The 21,502-nt window shown below is 46.5% G+C and overlaps 3 protein-coding genes across 3 annotated transcripts; 1 reads left to right on the top strand and 2 right to left on the bottom strand.

Moving 5' to 3' along the window:
* Nucleotides 1-4,100: 4,100 nt before the first annotated feature.
* On the bottom strand, nucleotides 4,101-4,619 carry LOC125530805. Its single transcript, XM_048695216.1, has one exon. It carries the CDS (start codon nucleotides 4,617-4,619, stop codon nucleotides 4,101-4,103), a length of 519 nt encoding a protein of 172 aa, XP_048551173.1.
* LOC125533167 (protein TPR1-like) lies at nucleotides 4,618-9,294 on the top strand. Its single transcript, XM_048696920.1, has 12 exons — nucleotides 4,618-4,868; nucleotides 5,999-6,069; nucleotides 6,653-6,705; nucleotides 6,789-6,930; nucleotides 7,065-7,174; nucleotides 7,309-7,378; nucleotides 7,485-7,558; nucleotides 7,659-7,754; nucleotides 7,837-7,929; nucleotides 8,147-8,274; nucleotides 8,348-8,595; nucleotides 8,672-9,294. Exons 1-12 carry the CDS (start codon nucleotides 4,618-4,620, stop codon nucleotides 8,872-8,874), a joined length of 1,539 nt encoding a protein of 512 aa, XP_048552877.1. The 3' UTR covers nucleotides 8,875-9,294.
* A 2,364-nt stretch (nucleotides 9,295-11,658) lies between these two features.
* Nucleotides 11,659-20,595, bottom strand: LOC125530780 (auxilin-like protein 1). Its single transcript, XM_048695187.1, has 8 exons — nucleotides 20,025-20,595; nucleotides 13,218-16,923; nucleotides 13,009-13,084; nucleotides 12,761-12,831; nucleotides 12,609-12,674; nucleotides 12,429-12,518; nucleotides 12,143-12,319; nucleotides 11,659-11,994 (listed from the first exon to the last, which is right to left on the bottom strand). The coding sequence occupies exons 1-8, from the start codon at nucleotides 20,417-20,419 to the stop codon at nucleotides 11,959-11,961; spliced, it is 4,617 nt and encodes a 1,538-aa protein (XP_048551144.1). The 5' UTR covers nucleotides 20,420-20,595; the 3' UTR covers nucleotides 11,659-11,958.
* Between the last annotated feature and the right edge of the window lie 907 nt (nucleotides 20,596-21,502).

Raw genomic sequence — 21,502 nt, 5'->3', positions numbered from 1 at the left:
ATCCATGAAGGGATTGAGAGTTAGCAAGCTCGAAGAAGGTCAACAATGGGGGAAGAACACGAGCTCAAAAAGAATCAGGTTCAATGGGGAAGAAGACCCCCTTTTATAGGAAGGGAAAAATCCAACCGTTATCCCCCACTCAGCCCCGCAGAGAGCGGTACTACCGCGGAGGCAGGGCGGTACTACCGCTCGTAAGCGGTACTACCGCTCCCCCTCAGCGGTACTGCCGCGCCAGAAGAAAAAGGGTTGGGGCTGGGACCCAGAGCGGTACTACCGTGGAGGCAGGGCGGTACTACCGCAAATAAGCGGTACTACCGCCACTACTACCGCAGCTAGTGCCGCAAAACCCGACACGAGAAAAAGCGCACTCGAGTCGAGGCGGTAGGAGCACGGAGCCGCAGCGGTACTACTGCTGAGACCATCAAGCGGTACTACCGCTTCGAGGAGCGGTACTACCGCTTAGTGAGCTTCAGCGGTACTACCGCTATGGCCCGCGGTACTACCGCTGGGTCCAGGACAAAAACCACACTCCAGAAAACCAGAACTGCCATAACTTCTGCATATGAGCTCCGAATTGAGCAAACTCAAGCTTGTTGAAAACAAGACGACGAGTAGCATCAAAAGAGCGACTGGTTATAGTAAGAAGAGGCAGGGGAGGTATGCCAACAAAAAGAGGAGTGAAACCTCCAACCGAGAAGAACCGGCAAAACCTCCAACATCGAAAACATCATAGAAGAAGCATGTGAACTCCGTTTTCGATGAACTCGAGCTTGTCATCAAGATGACCACAAGCTCTAAGACTCTCAAAGAGAACCAAACAAGAACCAAGAAAGATGATGCAAGGATGCAATGGTTTGAGCTCTCAGCGAACGATACGATCAAGCTACTCATCGAGAGCCCCCCTTGATAGTACGACAATCAATCCTATAACCCGGTCTCCCAACTACCATCATGAGACCGGTAAAATAGAAAACCTATCAAGGGCAAACCTTTGCCTTGCACATGGTCCACTTGAGCTAGATGATGACGATCTTGACTCCCTCAAGTCGGACACCTTTCTTGATTGGATTGACTCGATGAAGACTAGTTGATTGCTCCCCCATACTCCACTATGGGTGAGCCACTCTTCCGCACATCTTCACAAGTCCATTGTCACCACAAAGGACGGCAAGCTTCAAGCATTTGATCTCTTCGTGATGCTCCACCTGAACTTGCACACCGCAACCCTAACCCCACAAAGAACCCTCACGAAGACCATGGGTTAGTACACAAAGCGTAATTGACAATGCTTACCATACCATGGGATCACTTGATCCCTCTCGGTACATCTTCTATGCTTTGTGGGTTGATCAACTTGATTCACTCTTTAACTTAGTCTTGATCAACCTCTCACAAGACCAATCTTTAGGTAATTCCTTGAATAGCACCTTGGTCGACACAAACTCTCCTTGAAACCAACACATGTACTCCAAGAAAAGCCTATGGACAAAACCTTCAAATATAACTCAAGGCAACCATTAGTCCATAGAGATTGCATCAATTACCAAAACCAAACATGGGGGCACCGCATGTTCTTTCAGATTTGATTTTAGTTTATTAGTGATAAATAGAGATAAAAAAAGATAAAAGTGCTATGTATTGTATGGTATAAAATTTATGTATTCCAATGGCAGCAAGCTATGTTTATTTTTTTATGCAAAGATGGATTTTTTTTCATATAGTACCTAACTTTAAATGTATATTCCCGCAAAAAATAGTGCAGAATGAACGAATGCAAATTATTTTGTACAAACCAATGAAATTTTTGGTTGAATTTGATTTTCTAAAATTCTAAAGTCTGGATAAAGGAAATAAAATGTAGAATGAATATACGTAAATTCTTTTGGACAAATCAACGGAATTTTTGTTTGAATTTGAATATTTCTAAATTTAAATATTTATATAAAAGGAAATATAGTGCACAGTGAATGTACGTATGTTTTTCATACAAATAAACTCAATTTATGCTTGAATTCGAATAAATGTAAATTTTAAAATCTAGATAAAAGAACATACAATGCAGAATGGATGTACATAAATTCTTCTGGGCAAATCAAATATATTTTTGTTTGAATTCGCAAAAAATAAAAATTACAATCTAGATAAAAAGAAATATAGTGTAGAATGAATGTACATTAATTTTTCAGACAAATCAACTATTTTTTTGGAACGCAACAAATTTTATTTTAAAATCTTGATCAAAGAAAATATAGTGCATAATGAATGTACCTAAATTCTTTTGGATAAATCAACGACATTGTGTTTTGAATTTGAATAATTTGAAATTTTAAAATCTAGATAAAGAAAAACATAGGTCAAAATGAATGCACTTAATTTTTTGTGACAAATCATAAAAAAAATCTTTGAATGTGAATATCTAGATAAAAGAAAATATTGTTCAGAATGAATGTTTACAAATTTCTTTCGGACTACGTCCTCGAGGCCGAGGTCTGAACTTTTTCATAATAGTAGTCCAAGTAACTTCGGTTTTAGTAATGAAAAAATTCGGACAAATCAACGGGAATTTTGTCTGAATTCAAATAATTTTAAATTAATAATCTAGATAAGAAAAAATATAGTTCGGAACATGTACTTTTACACTTGGATATATATCTTAGTAGTCTCAAATAAACATGAAGTAACATTAGGTGGTTGGTTAGGACGCCCGCTTTAGTGCAACAGGTCGCCGGTTTGAAGTGGGGTTTCCGTTTTTTCCCGGTTTGATTTTTTACTTTAATTCGTATGGTCTATGTTATATAAAGCAAATTGTATACATTTAATGTAAAATTTCAGCTGGTCGAGTGGCTGTCTATCCTGGGAAAATCACAGCAGATCGTTGGTTCAAATCCCACAAACGTTCCAACGTTTTCCATTTATTTCAGAATTTTTTACGTCAATAAATAAAATACAAGGGTGCTATCTAAAAAAGTGCATGCGGATTACCATCATCTCAGCCACTGACAGTAGGCCCTCCATGTGGCATTCATAGGGATACGACTGGATACCATAGAAAGCACCGTATATAAACATGAGGACAAGTTAGATGACCAGAAACATGTATTTTACAAGTTTATGCACTAAACTGAACGTTGCGTGCAAGTTCTGGGACTTCTAGTGTATTTACCTCATTACAAAATGAGTAGGAATATCATTGACAGGTGGGCTGAGCTTTTTTCAAAAAAAAAAGAGAAGGAGCTCCCCTTAGTCCGTCTGCAGTCTCTCCCCACTGCAGACAACGGCGGTCAGACTCAAAGCTGAGCGACAGAAAGGAGGAGCGGCGCTGCCGGCGACCCCAATCCGCCCCGTCCCAGGCAGCCACCGACGGACGATTCGAGGTCAGTCCAGCCCTCCTCCTTCCTCTCCTTCCATCTCCTGGCGATTCCTTGTATGTTCTCTTCTTTCCTAGCTCGTTGGCGGCGGTGTCCGATCAGAAGGAGGGGACGCACGGCCCGTCTCCAACCTCCCGCCAAAACCATCGAGGTGGTGGCAGTCGCTCGTGTTGGAACCTTCAGTCCCTTGCCTCGCTCCTCCTAGCTCTCTCTGTCGCCACCGAGAAAGAAGAAGATCAGAGGAAGAAGAACGAGATTCAGAGAAGTTCAGAAAAATGATGGACACAGGAGTTTTTCCGGCGCTCGAACGCCTCCTTCCTTTCCTCGAGCACGAGCTCAACTTGTCACTCTGTTACAACGCCACCATGCAGCTTTATACCCCGAGCCAGCGCACTGGGCACGCACCCACGCCTCCACTCGCACCCCGATCGTGCCCGCGCTCTCCGCGCTCTGACCGCGCCCGCGCCGCGCCCGAACGCGCGCTTCTCACGGTGAGCCTCACTGGATCGCGCCCGATCGGACCGCACGGCTCGCCAACAGACTCACACACACACGCACGCCTACGGTGTACACTTGCACGGCCACCCCGTGCACCACACGCACGCACGCACACACTACTCGCCGCGGACCCGACGCGCCCGACCCGGCCAGCCTGCGCCCATACACGCGTTGGTCGTGTCCGGTGCATCGCCGCGGCTTATTTTCCCTAACATTCGCGCCCTAAGTCGCGGCTCAGAGCAGCCCGACGTCCTTGACGTCGCCGTCGTCCACCAGCAAGGCCCGCTCCGCCGCCGGTGCCTTCTTCCACTGCGGGCACTCGCGCTTGAAATGCCCGCGTTCACCGCACTTGTAGCAGCGGCCGCGCCGGTTCCCGCCGAAGCCCGACACCTCGCTGCGCGCCCCGTCGTCGTCGTCCTCTCCGCGCGCACCACCTCGACGCCGCTCGCGCGCCCACCACTGTGCCGCGGTGAGCATCAGCTGCTCGCCGCCATGGTTTCCCCCGTCCTGCCCGCGTCGACGCAGCCTCTCGTTGAAGGCTTTCAGCCGCCCCAGCGCGTCCTCGAAGAGCATCGTGTCGACGTCGCAGAACTGCTCGATTCTGGCCACCGCCGCGTACAGGCGGTTCGGCACCGAGTCGAGCAGCTTCTTGACGAGGGCGGCGTCCTCCAAAGTCGATCCCAACGCCGCGTACCGCGCCGCCATCCCACCGAGCCTCCCGGCGAAGTCATCCAAGGTCTCGGCGTCCGCCATGCGCAGGAGCTCAAACTCCCCGCACAGCGTGCCGAGTTGCGCCGCGCGCACGCGATCCGCGCCCACGAACCTGGCCTTCAAGCTCGCCCACACCTCTGCAGCCGTCTTCTTTGACGCCACCTGCAGCAACAAGTTCTCCGCGAGCGCGCCCAGCAGGTATGCCCGCGCGGGCTTGTCCTTCTTCGCGATCACCGCCGCCGCGGTGTCCTCCGGCACGACCACCGCTTCCCACAGCCCGGCCGCGTCGAGGTTCGCCTCCATCTTGATCGCCCATGCCGTGTAGTTGTCGCCGGTGAGCTGCGGCACCGCCTGCTGCAGCGATCCGCCCGTACCGCCGCCGTAGGGGACGATCGACATCGCCGGCGCGCCCTGAGCTGAACGTGGCTCTGATACCAATTGTTGGAACCTCCAGTCCCTTGCCTCGCTCCTCCTAGCTCTCTCTGTCGCCGTGGCTCTCACCGAGGAAGAAGAAGATCAGAGGAAGAAGAACGAGATTCAGAGAAGTTCAGAAAAATGGTGGACACAGGAGTTTTTCCGGCGCTCGAACGCCTCCTTCCTTTCCTCGAGCACGAACTCGACTTGTCACTGTTACAACGCCACCGTGCGGCTTTATACCCCGAGCCAGCGCACCGGGCACGCACCCACGCCTCCACTCGCACCCCGATCGTGTCCGCGCTCTGACCGTGCCCGAACACGCGCTTCTCACGGTGAGCCTCGCTGGATCGCACCCGATCAGACCGCACGGCTCGCCAACAGACTCACACACACACGCACGCCTACGATGTACACTTGCACGGTCACCCCATGCACCACACGCACGCACGCACACACTACTCGCCGCGGACCCGACGCGCCCGACCCGGCCAGCCCACGCCCATACACGCGCTGGTCGTGTCCGGTGCATCGCCGCGGCTTATTTGCCCTAACACTCGATCCTACGCAAGAGCCATGGTTACGTAATGGTCTTTACACTACAGCGTCGGAATGAATTCTGGTCAACGCTTCGTTGATGGTTCGCTGTATGGATGTTTGCAAGAAGAGTGTCTGTAAGGACATCGTCTCCCTATGCACGGTGGACGGACTCCTCTCGCAGCTCAGTGAATCTCTTCTCCGGAGAGGGCAATGTAGAATCGAAAAACAGAGGAAAAACAGAGAGCACACACAGGTAGTTTCTGGTCCAGCCCCCTTTCGTTGGGAGCCTTCCTTTTCTTTTCTTCAGAGTTGTGTTGCTACAACATTGCAACCTGCCCTCTTACATTGCTGCTGCAGATGCAACAATACCCAGGTGTGCTCCACAGTGCACTGCCCTTATATTGGCAACCAACCTGCTTTTTACTAGCAGTGCTGTAGAATAGATTATTTTTTTGACATGTCTGTAGAACAGATGACCGGGACTACTACCTACCAGATCCTGTGCTTACACAATCGCATCAGGTCCAGTTCAAACAAAGTTAATCGACATGTAAACGAAGCTCAATTTCATGAGTGTACAAGGTCACGTTCTAACAGTGTTATGCCTTAGCTTTGTTGATTTGTTGTACACCATCTACCAACTACAAGACCTCAGTTGCTAGAAGCCATTCCAAACACAAACTGTGAAACCGATGGAGGTGGTTACAAATACAAAAGCTTCTCTGCACTTGAGCTTACACGAGCCTCATTTGTACAGCCAGCCTGTGCACTATCTGAAGCTATTCCTAACCCACCCATAAGATCGGGCAAGGGAAGGCCACGGTGTAAGCAGACACAACGGAATGCGGAATGCTAGCCGCCGGAGTGCAGGGAGGCATCCGTCTCCAAAGCCCCAGGAGGAGCCACAGCCAGGAAAGACCTCTGACGGGACGGTAGTGTAGTGGACACTTCACTGAGGCAGCCGTACGGTCCATGTCTAAGGCGGGGCGGATGCCTTATATAGAAACTCTAATGTGCGTCGATGTGTCTTGTGACCTCAGTTCTATACTTGTATTTGCACTATTTCCCCATCTGTCTCCATGAAGAAAACGCCCAGCTATAACAGACTTGTCAAATTGCAGAATCTCAGCAACCAATGGAGCGACCGAGTCCCAGTGAACATCGTATTGATGAGGTGATGTTGCATATGTAGTCAAGATCTACGACCATGGTGTATCTTTTGTCCGAGCTAAGAAAATTATCCCTACTTATTTGCAGGCCACCTATACTGCACTTGTTCCTCAACATTCACGGTCATTGGATGACCTTCCTACGGAAGTAGCCTGTACACTATCACAGGGATCTAATGTAACTAGCATGGACTTTCATCCTTCTCGTCATACACTACTACCAATACTAGGTACAGTCAAGATTGCTAATTTACTCCATCTAAAAAAAATAGATGCAAGTACAAAAGGTGTTTCACGTGATTTGGGTGAAGCTTCGGATTTCAACACCTTATTGATTTTCTTGTCATGATTACTTCTCAAACAGTTGGATCTGCTAATGATGAATTTACACTTTGGGAGATCGGTATGCATGAGAGGCTGGTCTCAAAGCCCTTCAAAATATGGGACCTGCAAGCATGTTCAACACAATTTCAGGTAACTGGGCACAAGTTGAACCTCTGTATGTAATTTGCTCCTCTTTGCTTTTACTTGTAGTCTTGCAACTTGTTTGCAAGCACCTAATGTTCTATGTGCCTGAGTGACTCACTATCTACCTCTTATGAGAAAAGAGTGTCGTGGCTAAAGACTCTTCCATGGCTGTTAATCGAGTTGCATGGAGCCCTGATGGACACTTGATTGGTTAGTGTCAATATTTCAATCTTCAGCCAGTAACTTTCTGCTCCACTCAGTATGTTATTTGTATTGTGCTTCATTGTTGCTTAAGCTCCCCTTTTTTTGCATTTAGGAGTTGCATTCACAAAACATTTGATCCATCTGAATGCATACCAGCATCCAAACGAAACACGTCAAGTTGTGGAGGTTTGGTCTTCTAATTCCACATCGAACTTCAATTATATAGATGTTACATTTCACTATATTAGATGACTTTTGTTACGGACCCATTTATTCTTCATGTCAGATTGAGGCTCATTCTGGAGGGGTTAATGACATAGCTTTCTCCCTGCCAAATAAGCAACTTTGTGCTGTCACTTGTGGAGATGACAAGCTGATAAGGGTATCTGGCATGTCTTAAATGGTTATCGTCTATTTCCTTTTTCCCTAGCCTGGTCTTCTATGCCCCCCTTCCCGTTTTGTAGGTCTGGGATATGCATGGACAGAAGATATATTCGTTTGAAGGGCATGAGGCACCTGTGTATTCTGTTTGCCATCATGACATAGGTCCTATTCAGGTCTGTGTTGTTTGAATACAATATTTAGGCATTAACATGTCAGAGTGCAATGAATATCTATGGTTGCTCCTAAGTCTGTATGCTGCAAAAGTCTACTCAACTATAGTGTGAATTGAGGCAGTATGGGCCATCATGAGGTTTATGAGTACATAGCTTTTTCAAGCACATCAGCCTTTACCTGGTGTACTGATACCTGATTTTATTGTGTCCCCTGCAGTTCATTTTCTCAACTTCCGTTGACGGGAAAATCAAAGCATGGCTTTATGACGATTTGGGATCTAGGGTGGACTATGATGCTCCAGGAAACTGGTGTACTGCAATGCTCTACAGTGCCGATGGAACTAGGTAAACATAGATGTGGCATTTTTCTCACTAGAAGTATTGTCGATGTAATATTTTACTTGTTGTCAATTTGAAGGTTGTTCTCATGCGGAACAAGCAAACAGGGAGAAACGCATTTGGTTAAGTGGAACCAAAGTGAAGGATCTATCGAGAGGTCATATTCTGGATTCCGTAAAAATCCATCTGGTGTAGTGCAGGGTGTCGTGCAGTTTGATACAGCTCAGAATCAAATTTTAGCTGCTGGCGAAGATAACCAAATTAAGTTTTGGGATGTTGATAACATCAACATGCTTACCTGCATTGAAGCTGACGGAGGCTTGCCAGTTAGTCTCTGTACCCTATTATCTTTGCTAACATTTTTTCTTCATTTAGTGATCTAACCTCTGTACGTTCTAACGGAGCCTTCCGCGGTTAAGGTTCAATAAAGAAGGCAATCTTCTTGCTGTTACTACAATAGACAGTGGCTTTAAGGTACTTGCAAACGCTGATGGACTCAGATCTTTACTGGCTTTTCGAAGTATTTCGTGTAGCTACAATGCCAGAAACTCCAGACCAAGCCAACAAGGTTCGCTCCATCTTTCCGGAGGAGTCAGCCAACAATGATTCTTGTGTGATGGCTGCATGTAGTGGAAACGTATCCAAGGTGCTCAACGACGATGACCTCCTCAGGGAGATCATTGTCCGCATTAGCTTCTCCAACACCCTCGTCCGTGCCGCCCTCGTCTGCAAGCGATGGTACCAGCACGTCTCTGAACCCGCCTTCCTCTGCTGTTTTCGCAAGCTAGCGCCACCCGTCCCACCTCCTTGGCTTCTACCTCGAGGACAGGGAGCATCATAATGTGGCTTCCATTCGCTTCTTCCCAATGCTACCACAGCCCTCAGAGCTTGCCTCCGTCATCCGCCGTGTGGCGAGCTACAGTTTGGACTCCTACCATGGTGCGCCGGCCAACTTGCTCTGCACCCAGAGCGGCAGAGTCCTCATCAGCTTGTATAACCAGAACTAGGTCAACGGTAACAAATTTACAGTTGGGGTGCACAGTCCGTTATGTATCTCATCCATGCCAAGAAGCTTCAGCTTCACATCTGGCTCCACAAGGGGGACAACTGGTTGCTGGTGAACACCATTTGTTTGCGTGACATGCTTGCTAATTTGAGGATTCCAGGTTGTGAGGTTGATGATGAGCCCACTGCTCCTCTCCGGATAAAACATGTGGGGGACTGTGCTGAGTTTGTGTTCTTGGAGATGGATCGATGTGCACTCCACCTGGATGTCAAGTGCATGCAGTTGCGTAAAGTGTATGACATGACAGAAGAACTGCATTTGGGTGATATACATCCTCTTATGATGATTTGGCCGCCCATATTCCCCGCGCTCAAGGATAATCCTGCAAGGTTTTGCCTTTTGGCCTTCAGATGATTTTTGTATTTTGCTTTTGTTGAGGTTACATAGTTTTTGCAATGCACACCACTCACTGCACTGCTTGGTATAGCTACGGGGTGGTGTTAGTATATGATTGATTTTTTGGGCCATTTTAACAGTATACTAGTTCAGCAACTTTAGATAATGCTTGCCCTAAGATGTCTTGCAATCACTTGCGTAAGTCAATTTTGTGGAGTAGTATTACATTGTGTTTACTACCTATAAATGGATAAAATATGTATAAGAACCGAAAATGCCTAGCCTTGTCATCATGATGACCACTTCATTGTCCTGAAATATTATCACAAACCTTTGAGTTGTGAACCTCGAGCTTATGAGATGTTTTTGTTGTACTTATGTATGCGATTTTCTTTTGTGACTAGTGCAAGCTAATAGTGGGTCATTTGTGTCAGGCATGCATTTTTTTTTATGATCGGATTTTTGTTTTACTTGAATGCAATTATGAAATCGAAACAGTCTGCAATACGAGGGCATGATTCTTTTGATTTACACACATAACATTTGAGTGACCAATGATATTAAAATATTATGATGCTGAATTGCCTCCACTCTATCCTGATTCTTCCCATGTTTCCTTGAGCCAGGAATGCCATGTGAAGGGGGAATGGGGATGGTATTAAGAAGCTTTTGGATGGTCAGCGACATGGGCGTCATCAAGAATGATTGGTTAGAATGCTAGCTGGCTTTGTCATATCTCGTCATGGATTATTTAGAATGCTATGTAATTAGATGAATGTTTTTCTTTCGATTTCCATATGTATATAATGTCTGGAAGAAAAAGGAACCAGAAGCATCCTCTAAACACTAGAGGCCATACTCTGCACGTAATACTATCAAGGCAGTGTATCAGGCAGCTGCTACATTCTTCATTACTCCCTCCGTGTCAAAATATAAGACGTTTTTGTAGGCTAGTTTAGTCTAAAAAACGTTTTCTATTTTGTTACAGAGGGAGTAGATCAAAGCCTTTTGTTCCTCTCGATGGAATTAGATGAACTGTGCAGGTACCAACTTTCAACCTCTGTTGCATAAGGGCAACGACGAATGAGATTTTTCTTGAAAGAAATGAAGAATGAGATGAGCTGCAGACTCTGCTGTAATTGTGAGGCGCATCCTCTTGTTAAGCAAGTGATCTGCACTTCAGATTTGTCAACCATAGGAAAATTTGCCTGGCATTGCCTTGGATTCTAACCATAGAATGAGATGAACGCGACGACGATGGGCACGGACTTGTACGAGATCGAGGACGAGATCTCGAGGCTGCATTGCAGCAACTGCATCATCGGCGTGAAGGTGAGGCTAGGAGGGACGTGGTCATCGCAAACAATGGGAGGTAAGATGCATACACAGATAACATCTTCAGAGTTACAAGCTTGTCTCATCACAAGAGTTCTGAAAACTGCACTGTGCCATCTATGTCAGGGAGTGCAAGAGGCCGACAGGCCAGAGGAAGGGTACTACATCAGGTCGGGGATCGTGGTGATCCAGAAGAATGCGACCATCGAGGACGGCATCGTCGTGTAGAGCGCCCCAACCCGGCGGCGCGACGGGTTCTGCGACAACTTCTGTGCTGCGCCGGACTGTCGTCTTGTAGAGCGCCGGGACTGAAGAAGTGAGTGACCCAGGGACAGTAGACGTCCGGAGCTTGCACGAGAGGAACTGAATGAAAGAGAAGGCGCAGCAGGCAGGAAGAATTAGTAGTAGCAGTAGTAGGGGAACAAAGTAGCAGTCGTTTTTTCTGTGATAATCCCTTAATTTGAACTAAAACCACGACACCGAGGGGGCGCGGGGGGATGTTGGGCGTAAACAAAACCCTATTAGACTTTAGAACAATGGCCTCATGGCCGTCGGCAAGTAGGGAGGTCACTCCTTGGCCTCGGTCGACCTTGCCATCTACTACCAACACCGCCAACCCAACTTTCATCTCAAACTCAACCAGAGACAAGAACTAGGTAATCTTTCAACTTCTTAATCTTCAACTCCACCACAATCAAGGTGCCTATTAGATGCCTTGCTACTAGACTAGACTGCTACCCAGGTCTGGACTGGAACATCACAATTCATTTCCAGAACAACAGAGCTCTCTCTTTCATCCGAGACCGCTTCAGAGTCTTCTATCATCATCTAGAATGGTGGTACCTAGACCGAGCTGCCTATTTACAGCAATATCCAATGGAAAGAACCAACAATATGGCTATGCAACTAGCAAAATGAATCCGGCTTCTGTCCATCCATCCATCACTCCCATCCTAGCGCTCCTCCGAGGTGAACTTGTTCCAAGCATCCTGCGACAAAATACGACGGTCGTATTAGTTAAGAAGTGACGTTCGAATGCTTTGCACGAATCTGATGGAATTTCAGAAAAGATGGTATGGAGGAGCAGAAAGTCAGACTGGAGCACCAAATAGCTGTTCCAAGTAGCTTAGCACAGACCTTTAGAAGATCGAAGACCTTTTCACAGATGTACTTCTGCCTGATCGTCGCGCCCCTTTGCTGCACCTTATCTGGATGGACACACAGAGTCGCCTTCCTGTAGGCTTTCTTCACGGCGGCGGCTGTGATGAGATCTGTGAGCGGTACTGGCTGCCAGCCACTGTCAGCTCCAAGGATCTGCCAGATGGAAGAGAAATAAGACGATGATATTTCTGTTCTGCATTCCGTTACTTATCTGCATAAGGGTTCTACAGATGTGTGATGCTCAAAACAAATGGCGGCTTACGTATTGCAGAGTGGACAACAAGGCTCTCAGGTTTCCTTCCTTTCCATTCGACCACCTCTTGACCTCAGGGTCCAGGAAATCGGCCAACCTCTGAAACATCAAGAACAAATGCCAGGCCATGAATAAAAAATGTGGATGTGGTGAGAGAATTGTTCTTCTGACAATGCGTAAATGTCTTACATTTTTCTCTGCCTGTTCTCTTTGAGCCATCAGGTCACGCATGTTCTTCTCCGCGAGTGCTTTTGACTGCAAATTGGCAATGCGTGTCAGCACAAAAACTACTCCAAAAAGGATACAGAAGTAGAACTAGAGAAAGAAGAAAGCATATATACCACACGCTCAGTTGTGCGTTGATGCCTCTCTATTCTTGCCTTATGCCTTAAAGCCGACTCGGAATCAACCACTACAGCCAACAAATACCATAGATCAACAAATTAGAAGAGGAAGTAGAATTGTTCTTGACTCACCAATTCATATATGGAAAACATTTTATTCGTTTGAGGAACATAGATTGCATTTTGCTTAGTGGAAAAAACAATTTTGCATGCGCTACAACAAAATATGTGGAAATAACAAGTACCTTTGCTACTAGAATCTGTATTTCTTACGTAACCACTGGAAGTTGCCCTCTGAAACTGATTGTCCTGTCGAACATCCTGCTCATCCAGAACCAGGGTTTGAATCTAGTCAGTATTTTGAATAAAACAAACAATAGTAATAATGACATGGTAATATTTGAAGCTCCTTCACTATATCAGATGAAATACCATACCAACAAACACCACTTACCTTGGAAGAGGACCTGATTTGTTCTCTGCGTTCTCTTGCCTCCGCAGCAGCCTTCTCGGCCTTGGCCTTCTTAATCGCCCTCTCCCGAGCTTCTGCAGTTGCTCGCTCGACTGCAGCCCTTTCTGCTTTTATCCGAGCTTCAGCATTTGCCCTCTCTTCTTTTAGCTTGGCTTCTGCAGAAGCCCTTTGCCGTGCTGCCGCAATCCTTTCCAACGCCATTTTTTCTGCCTTTTCACGAGCTTCATTAAAAGACCTCTCATGAGCTTCTCTTATAGCTCTTTCAACAGCCTGGGCTTCTCTTGTAGCTCTTTCAACAGCAAGCTTATCCTTTTCCCTTTCCTTTTCCCTCTCCCTTTCCTCCTCTTCCATTTTTTTTCTTTCATTGACTTCAGCATTTTCTCTTTCTTTCTCCAATGTCTTTTGCCTTTCTTTTGCTTCTTCCAGTCTTCGAGAAGCCTCTTTATCCTTCTTCTCTCTTTCCTTTTCTGTTATACTCCCTCTCTCTTTGGTTCTCTGAACCCTAGGTGTCTCTTTTCCTGACACCTCAGCAGAAACTGGGGATGGCCTTTCTGCAGGTTTTGGTACACTGTCACTCTTCTCTAAATGAGAATGTTGATGCTTTGGTTCTGCCATTGATATCCTTTCTCTAGAGACCTTTCCTTCCATTTTATTTACCCTGCTTTTCTCCTCGAATATTGTACATCTTTCTGTGGGTAATTCTCTTTCTGCTTCTTTGCACACCTCTTTGGTCTTGTCAACAACAGGAACATTTTCATAAGATGTCTGAGAAGTAGCACTGTCAATCTTCTCCAGATGAGTATGTTGATGCTTTGGTTCTGCCTTTGATCTCCTTTCTCTAGAGTCTTTCCCTTCCATTCTATTTACACTGCCATTCTCTTCAAATGTTGTAGCCAATTCTCGTTCTGCTTCTTTGCACGCCTCCTTGGTCTTGTCAGCACCTGGAACATTTGCATTAGATGTCTGAGAAGTAGCAGATTCCACATTTTTAGGTAATTGCTGCAAGCCAGTACTCATTTCTGAACAGGAAGTTGGCTCGTCCTTTGTATTTACTGTTAATCTGGTGGGACCATCATTAGCAGATTTGATGGCAACTTCATCTCCAGAACTCGCTGCACTGCCCATTTCATCAAATGTTGTATTTACTGTTAATCTGGTGGGACCATCATTAGCAGATTTGATAGTAACTTCATCTCCAGAACTCGCTGCACTGCCCATTTCATCAACTGTTATATTACCCTGTGCATCCACAACACTTTCTCCTTTGTTGGTATCAGATGCAGATGTTGCTGGCTCCTCCTGGTTAGCATGAGCTGATTCTTCTTCAGCATCTGTCTTAACACTGTTTTCTGAGGTGGAGTTTTCTGCTTCTTTACTTTCACAATCTGACTCATGTCTATCAGTATCATGAGCTGACTCTGCTTCAACATCTGTCTTCTCACTGTTTTCTGAGTGGGGTTTTTCTGCTTCTTTCCCTTTACCATCAGACTCAAGTCTATCAGTCCCTTCTTCTGTTCTATTTTTCACTTCAATAGGCCCTAATGAACCCTGGATTTCTTGATCAAGGTCTCCTTTGATGAACTTGCTGGCTATCTCAAACACGTTCAGCATGGTTGATACTACCGGATTATTGGTTTGCTGAGTAATGTCACTCTCTTCAGGACACTCAACATCCTCATCTGGAACAGACTCTTCAGAATGTGCGTGTGGACGAAGTTCCACCTCACCTTCAGCTTTCTCTACTTCGGAGATTAGCGATTCGCGGGGTACTTCAATTATCTTCTCATTTTCATTATGTAGGTAAGATTCACCTACAAAACTAAACTTTTCCCTTCCATAAGTTTCAGCTTCAAGCTCAGATTTACTCTGTACCCTTGGAGAAGCTTGAGTTACACAAGATCCTTCAAGTTCCTCTAAAATCAACGATTTAATTTGACTTGCCTGGGAATTACCAACATTAGCAACTTCTGGAGGTTCTTGTGATGTTTTACTACTCCCTGAAATGCATTGCATCTCATCATCATATCTTACCTCTAGTCCTCCTTCGCTGTTTTTTGGCTCCTCTGATGTTCCTGTTACTGAACCTTCACTCATACTACTGTTACCTAGATCAGTAGCATAGTTAGCAGAAGAGGAAGCCGATAATGAATTAGGAACATCCTTGATGAAGTCTACTTCGGGAGTGATCTCACTCATACAAGGAAGCTCAAAACTCCCATCATCATGACTTCCTTTAGAATTTTCAACAATCAGAAGCCCCTCCAACTGAGTGTTATCAACACCTTTATGTGCCATATTGCCTGTAGAAGTTTCCAGAGCTGTAGACACCCTATCCTCCCCTTTCTCCTTTGGAGCTGTACTGAGTTCTTTCTGTTTTTCCTCTTTCACTCCCAAATCGCTGGCATCACTAACATCCCACAGTTTTTCGTATCTTTCCAGGTCAGAGCCTTGTGTGGTAACTTTAGTTTTAGCCTTTTGGCCCTCGCTGGGTTCAGTGACAGGCTTTGATCTCCCACAGTTATCTTCCTTCTCTCTGACTGTACCGGTCTGGCATTTCTGATAATCTCCAGTGAGCTCAAAATATTCATCACCTGATCTCCAGTTACCTAATTTCTCTATATTACTGGAGGTTTGACAGGGCATAGTGTGAGTTCGCATCATCTGCTGAGGCTTCTTCAATGGCAGTACCATTTTTCCACTGTCATCGTGATGATTTGATCTGACTGCACTAACTTGTTGGTGCCTGTCAAACACAAAATTCTCAGAGTTGTTTTCTTCAGTTGCTGGATTTTTCACTGACAGATTTTCTTCAAATGCATATACTTCTACAGGAGCCTTGATTTCTACAGATCTTGTGCTTCTATGATGACTTGGCTTCTTCCGAATTTTAAAACTGTCACCTTTTCTCTCCATCAGTTCCTTTGCAGCTCTTAGCCTAGCCTCAGCATATTCCATTGCCTCCTTCATAGCGGCTGCAGCAGAACTGGGATTGGCCTCAGTATTAGACAAGGCAGCATCAGCTCTTTTTTCGGCCCGAGCAAGCTTGGTACTTGTAGGGGTGTGAACAGAAGTTGGAGTGCCACTGTGATTTGCAAAATGGAAGTCTTCTTTTGCTGCACTTTCTTTCTTGTTGAGCACTTTAGGTTGCTGTCCCAAAGGTGGTAATGGTACTTTTGGTTGTGTTTGCACAGTTGGAGTAGATACCCTCATAAATGCATAATCTGCAAAAGGTTTTCCGTTACTGGGTGTTGCATGACTATCAGATTTCTGGTTACTTCCATTCGCAGAAACATTTTCAGAAAGAGGTGGACATTCTGGTATGTGCAGCTTTTGATCAAAAGTGAAGTCACTCTCAGGACCTCTCACATTGGCAGTCACAGAGGTTGATGGAGACTTCTTCCCTCTGTCTCCATTAGCCATTATACCATTATCCATTTTTGAAACATGGTTAGTTGCTGGGGCAGGTGAAAAATTGGAAGAACCAACCACATAATCGACTGAAGGGTGAACTGTGCAAGTAGTCATCTCAACTAGATCATCCGGTTTCGCTTGGGTAGTCTTGTAATATGACATGACGAATTCCCGACTATCCGGAAGTGAGGGAATTGGAGAAGACTCATGCTCTTTGAAGTGTTGATGAAGTGTAGATTGCTCAGCATCCAGCCTAGATTCATTGTTTATCGATGATCTGTTAAAAATGAAATCAGTGATGGTTAATTTAGCAATAAATATGACTTGTGTACTTTATTCACTCAAGTTCCAGAGTAACAAGCATCAATAAAATTATGGTACACCAATTTTTTTAGCGAAGGTACATTTAAAAATGTAGAAGGACAGGACATTTATCGCATACCACGAATGAAAGAAAGAACTCTAAAAATAACTGAAACTTGGCACAAGTAGAAAAACAAAAAAAATGGCTATACACAGAGGAACTATCTATCTACCTTTACATAATATAGTTTGGCACCACTAGGCATCCTTATGAGGAATGTCTAAGCAATTCTCAACACAAGGCCATGCGAGAACTGAGAAGCCTCTCATCCATGGACAAACTATACACGCCAGATTCTGAAGTGTCCATAGTACTGAATATATGCTTGTTTGAAAAGGTGTTGTCTAAATTTTTGTACTGTTATGTTCGTAGAAACATATATCAACATGTACGCTAAATTTTATATTAAGATGCCACCTCAGGCATATAGACAGTCCATATTAACACAATTGGTATAACCCCCAAATCTTGCAGTTTCAATATTCAGATGACATGATTCACCATAAATTTATGTTCAAATAAGAAGGAACTGCAGATTATTTTCTCCTAGATAGATGCAGCTCACAAGAAGAAAAAAAATGCATAGGTTGATCACAGACGGTAGATATCACAGATACATCATACATATAGCTAGTACAGCATAGTAATGTGACTCACTAGCTTCATCGGCATCATATCCAGATTAACATTACAGCACATAGTTCACAGATTCGTGCGTAGAGCTCATCAAGATAACCAACTACTTAAACCGACTACATTAATGTTACACAGTAGTGCTTCCCTGTCCTACCCCAACTTAATCAACCCCTGGTGTTTCCTATCATGTGATCTGTTTCTGCTGGTTGAGATGTTAGAGGTGGCCCACCGCCTTTACATAGTCCTCTCCCTCCCGAATAATACATCTGTTGAACTCATCCATCTGTTGACATTGGCATGAACTAAAAAGAGGAAAATGTATGAAAAGGTACTTTCTAGGCCAATTGTCAAATGCAGAGGGAAATCAACGTGATTCCCATCTCCTATGTCATAGGGTAGTCGTTCTGCTTGTCGTGTTCCAACCAGCAGTGGACTAGCAACGAAGCTCGTAATGCTCGTTGCAACACCAACTTCTTTTGCCTAGCTTGCGGAGCAAGATCGAGGCACACTCATCAATAGCACTTCTTGCAGTGTGAAACATCAACCACGCATTCCACTTGTGGTGTACTGGGGTTTTTGGCGGTGCATGTGACACTGACCTGGCTGATTTCAGCTATATTGTTGAGCTCAAGTAGCTCAGCTCCTTCCACAGGAAGTGGTAGGAGACTTCTGCCCACAGGCTGCAAACACATCCCTTTGGCAAATAATACAAGGTGAATGCCATTATTTGGCGCTAAACGGTATGGTGGGACCCACTGTTATGACCTCAGACAACAAAAATGCGACATGTACTGGGAAACAGTCATAAAGATAAGTTCGGTGAGCAAATAAAGAAACGCCTATTACTCGTCTAATACGACAAATAAGGATACTGCCTATTACCCTACTGCTGGGGTTTTTGGCGGACACTGAGCTGGCTGATTTCAGCTATATTGCTGCGCTCAAGTAGCTCCTATAGGGAGCAAAATAACATAAGGGGAATGCCGGTTTTTGGCGCTAAACGGTAGGGTGGGACCCACTCTTATGACCTCAGCCAACAAAAACGCGACATGTACTGGGAAACAACTATCGTAAAGAGAAGTGCAGTGAGCAAATTAAGAAACGTCTATTACCGGTCTGCGACGACTAATGAAGACATGCCTATTACCGGTCTAAAACGACAAATAAAGGCCAGCCTAGCCTATTAACGGTACGCCATCTACAACCGACAATTGAAGCACATACAACCTCGCATACGGATATAATTACATGCACGTCCAACGTTCCTCATCTGCTGGCCATGCAAGCTTTCATCATCTCTGAGACTACGTTGTTGTGGAACTCAATGACTAAGCGGCAAGCTGACACCAACTACACTTGTTCCACAGCTACCCCGGCAGGCTGACACCAACCTAAAGCATACACTTGTTCCACAACTACGGCGGCAGGCTGACACCAATCTGAAGCACACACTTGTTACACAACAAAGCGGCTTGTAAACTCCCACTTGAAGCATACAATTGTTCCATGACTACACGGCCGGCTGGAACCAGTCTGAAGCATACAGTTGTTGAATGGCTACGCCGATTATCAAGCTTGCTCCCTGATAACCCTTCCAGTTCTACCGAAGTCAGCCTCAATAAGCACACAATATTTCCATTTGAGCTCACCAAACTCTTCTTCACATTGAACCATTTTATCCATGTGTGACACAACTAACACTAGTAAATTCCCGAGACCACACGAGAACCTCGATTAGGAAAGCATTACCTAACATGGCCAAGACTTCATGATATCCAACCAACACACAGACACAGGCAGGCATCTTAATTCCACCATAATGTATGCACACCAAAACGTACCATGAATACCCCTAGACAATCAAGGCAGTCTGTAATTGCCACCGTGTCTGAAACAGCTCACCATTTCAGGGCCAATGTGAAAAACCAGGTAGCAGCAAGCAAAGTCGCCACTCACCACTTTCTTTCTCAGAGAGAGATTCCATGGTAGCCTTTAGGAATCAAGGAATTCCAGAATGCTTTGGGGAATTCTTGATGCTCCATGAGTGGCATCTCCAGCCTCTAAAGCCCGGAATAATGAGCAAAGCTAACAGTACAGTGTAGCCTAAAAAATGTCCGCCTTTACGATTAGAAAGGGGCGGACGGAGGAAAGGAAAAAAGGAGTCGGGAAATCCTCACACCATGAGACTGGAAAGAGGCAGGATGTAATCGGAAATCGGAGATCGTAGCGGCCTACATCGTCCAATCCCGCGGCCGGTGCGAGGACATTTCAGGCGGCGGCGGCTCGTCGAGACGCCATTGGAGCACAGGGGAAAGGAAACAAGAAAAAGGACTGCGGACGAGAGGGGAGAGGGGGCACGAGCGGACGAGCGAGCGAACCTGTAGGAGCTCCCGCCGCTGGACGAGGCGATCTCCTCCTCGGGCAGCTGCTGCGGCGCCGGCGGCGGAGCGGGCGCGTCGCCGAAGAGGTCCTCGTAGGGCGCGGCGAAGTCCGCGAAGCCGAAGCGGCCGAAGATCTCGCGGTAGTCGCCCGCGGAGGCGCCGCCCGAGGGGACGGCGGCGACGGGCGGCAGGTCGAGGTAGGGGATGGAGCATGCGGCGGCGGCGCCCCCGAACACCTCGGCGTAGTCGAGCGGGGGGCCGACCACGGCGGCGGCCCCGAACGGCGCGGCGGCGAAGCGCGGCGGCCCGCCGAAGACGTCCCCGTAGGAGGAGGCCGCCCCCGCCGGCGCCGCCTTCCGGTGGTGCCGCCGCTCCCTCCGCGGCCCGTCCATGGGCGCCGTTCGCCCGCGCTGTAGGGGGGTAGCACCACCCCACGCTCTCCCTCCCTTCTCTCTCTCTCTCGCCGGAGGCCGGTGGGTGGTGCGGAGGAGGGGGACGGAGCGGAGCGGAGCAACAAAGGTAGGGGTTTGGGTTTGGGGCGGGGAGAGGCGACAGGACAGAGGGGGTGGGGGAGTGGGGGGGGCGCTTTTTCTCGTTTCGTCTGGCACTAGAGCGCGGCGTTGACGGGGTCGCTGTCGCGTGGGCCCGGCGGACCCTGGTTCGGTGGGCCCGGGGAGAGGGGGAGTATTAAATGGGTGGAGCGGGCGGAAGCGCGTCGGGTGTGGTCTTGTCGCTTCCTGCCTGCCGGTGCCGGTGCCGCCTCCCGGTTTCCCACCGGCATCCGGCATGCGCCCCCGGTCCGCGGCGGCGCCGGCAGCGCTGGACGCTCCCTTGCATGGCCGTTCGATCAAGAGTTGCTCGTAACATGCACGAATCTTGATGGCCTTTCCCATTTTCCAACTGGGTGGCACTCGCTTTTTTTTTATACATGCATATTCATCGCAAAAGTTTTTACTCTGCCAGGCAGCAAAACGTCAGGGAAAGCCACAGGATAACTTTATGCGGGACAGAAACAAAAAAAAAAAACGGATGGCATTGTAGCCGCATGGTGCCAAATGCTGGTATATCAGTATGACACCATACTCCAACCAGGGATAGCCCTTGGAAATAAAAAGACTATCTTTGTTTCATTTTGCTTTTGGTTGGAAAACACACGTAGGAGCAACAACGTGGATCCAACATATAGTCCTTTCCAGCAGAAAAAAGGAAACAATGTGTTGTTAATAGTGAATTGTTCGATGTTCTTGTTATCCATGAATCAACTTCTGCAAAACATGTTTGTTGTTGACTTGGGCATGGATGAACTTCTGTAAGTGGTTGGAAGCAAGGCATGTTTGTGGTCAACCATGGTATCCAGTTGTGTTGTATGCCATCTCTCGTACTCCCTCCTTCCCAAAATACAAGACGCGGTTTGACTTTTCTGGCACAACTTTGACTATAATTTTCATGTACTGCATGTCTATAAAATTAGTATA

Source organism: Triticum urartu, chromosome 1, assembly GCF_003073215.2.
Source record: "Triticum urartu cultivar G1812 chromosome 1, Tu2.1, whole genome shotgun sequence".
NCBI lineage: Eukaryota > Viridiplantae > Streptophyta > Magnoliopsida > Poales > Poaceae > Triticum > Triticum urartu.
This window is presented reverse-complemented; position numbering and strand designations above follow the sequence as displayed.

Coding starts and splice junctions, on each gene's coding strand:
- LOC125533167 (XM_048696920.1), top strand. CDS start 4,618: ATGCGCAGGAGCTCAAACTCCCCGCACAGCGTGCCGAGTTGCGCCGCG. Junction 7,379..7,484: donor CCCTGATGGACACTTGATTG/GTTAGTGTCAAT, acceptor TTTTGCATTTAG/GAGTTGCATTCACAAAACAT. Junction 7,559..7,658: donor AAACACGTCAAGTTGTGGAG/GTTTGGTCTTCT, acceptor TCTTCATGTCAG/ATTGAGGCTCATTCTGGAGG.
- LOC125530805 (XM_048695216.1), bottom strand. CDS start 4,619: ATGGCGGACGCCGAGACCTTGGATGACTTCGCCGGGAGGCTCGGTGGG.
- LOC125530780 (XM_048695187.1), bottom strand. CDS start 20,419: ATGGACGGGCCGCGGAGGGAGCGGCGGCACCACCGGAAGGCGGCGCCG. Junction 16,924..20,024: donor AGCGGCGGGAGCTCCTACAG/GTTCGCTCGCTC, acceptor CATTTTTAACAG/ATCATCGATAAACAATGAAT. Junction 12,320..12,428: donor TGTTGTCCACTCTGCAATAC/GTAAGCCGCCAT, acceptor TCCATCTGGCAG/ATCCTTGGAGCTGACAGTGG.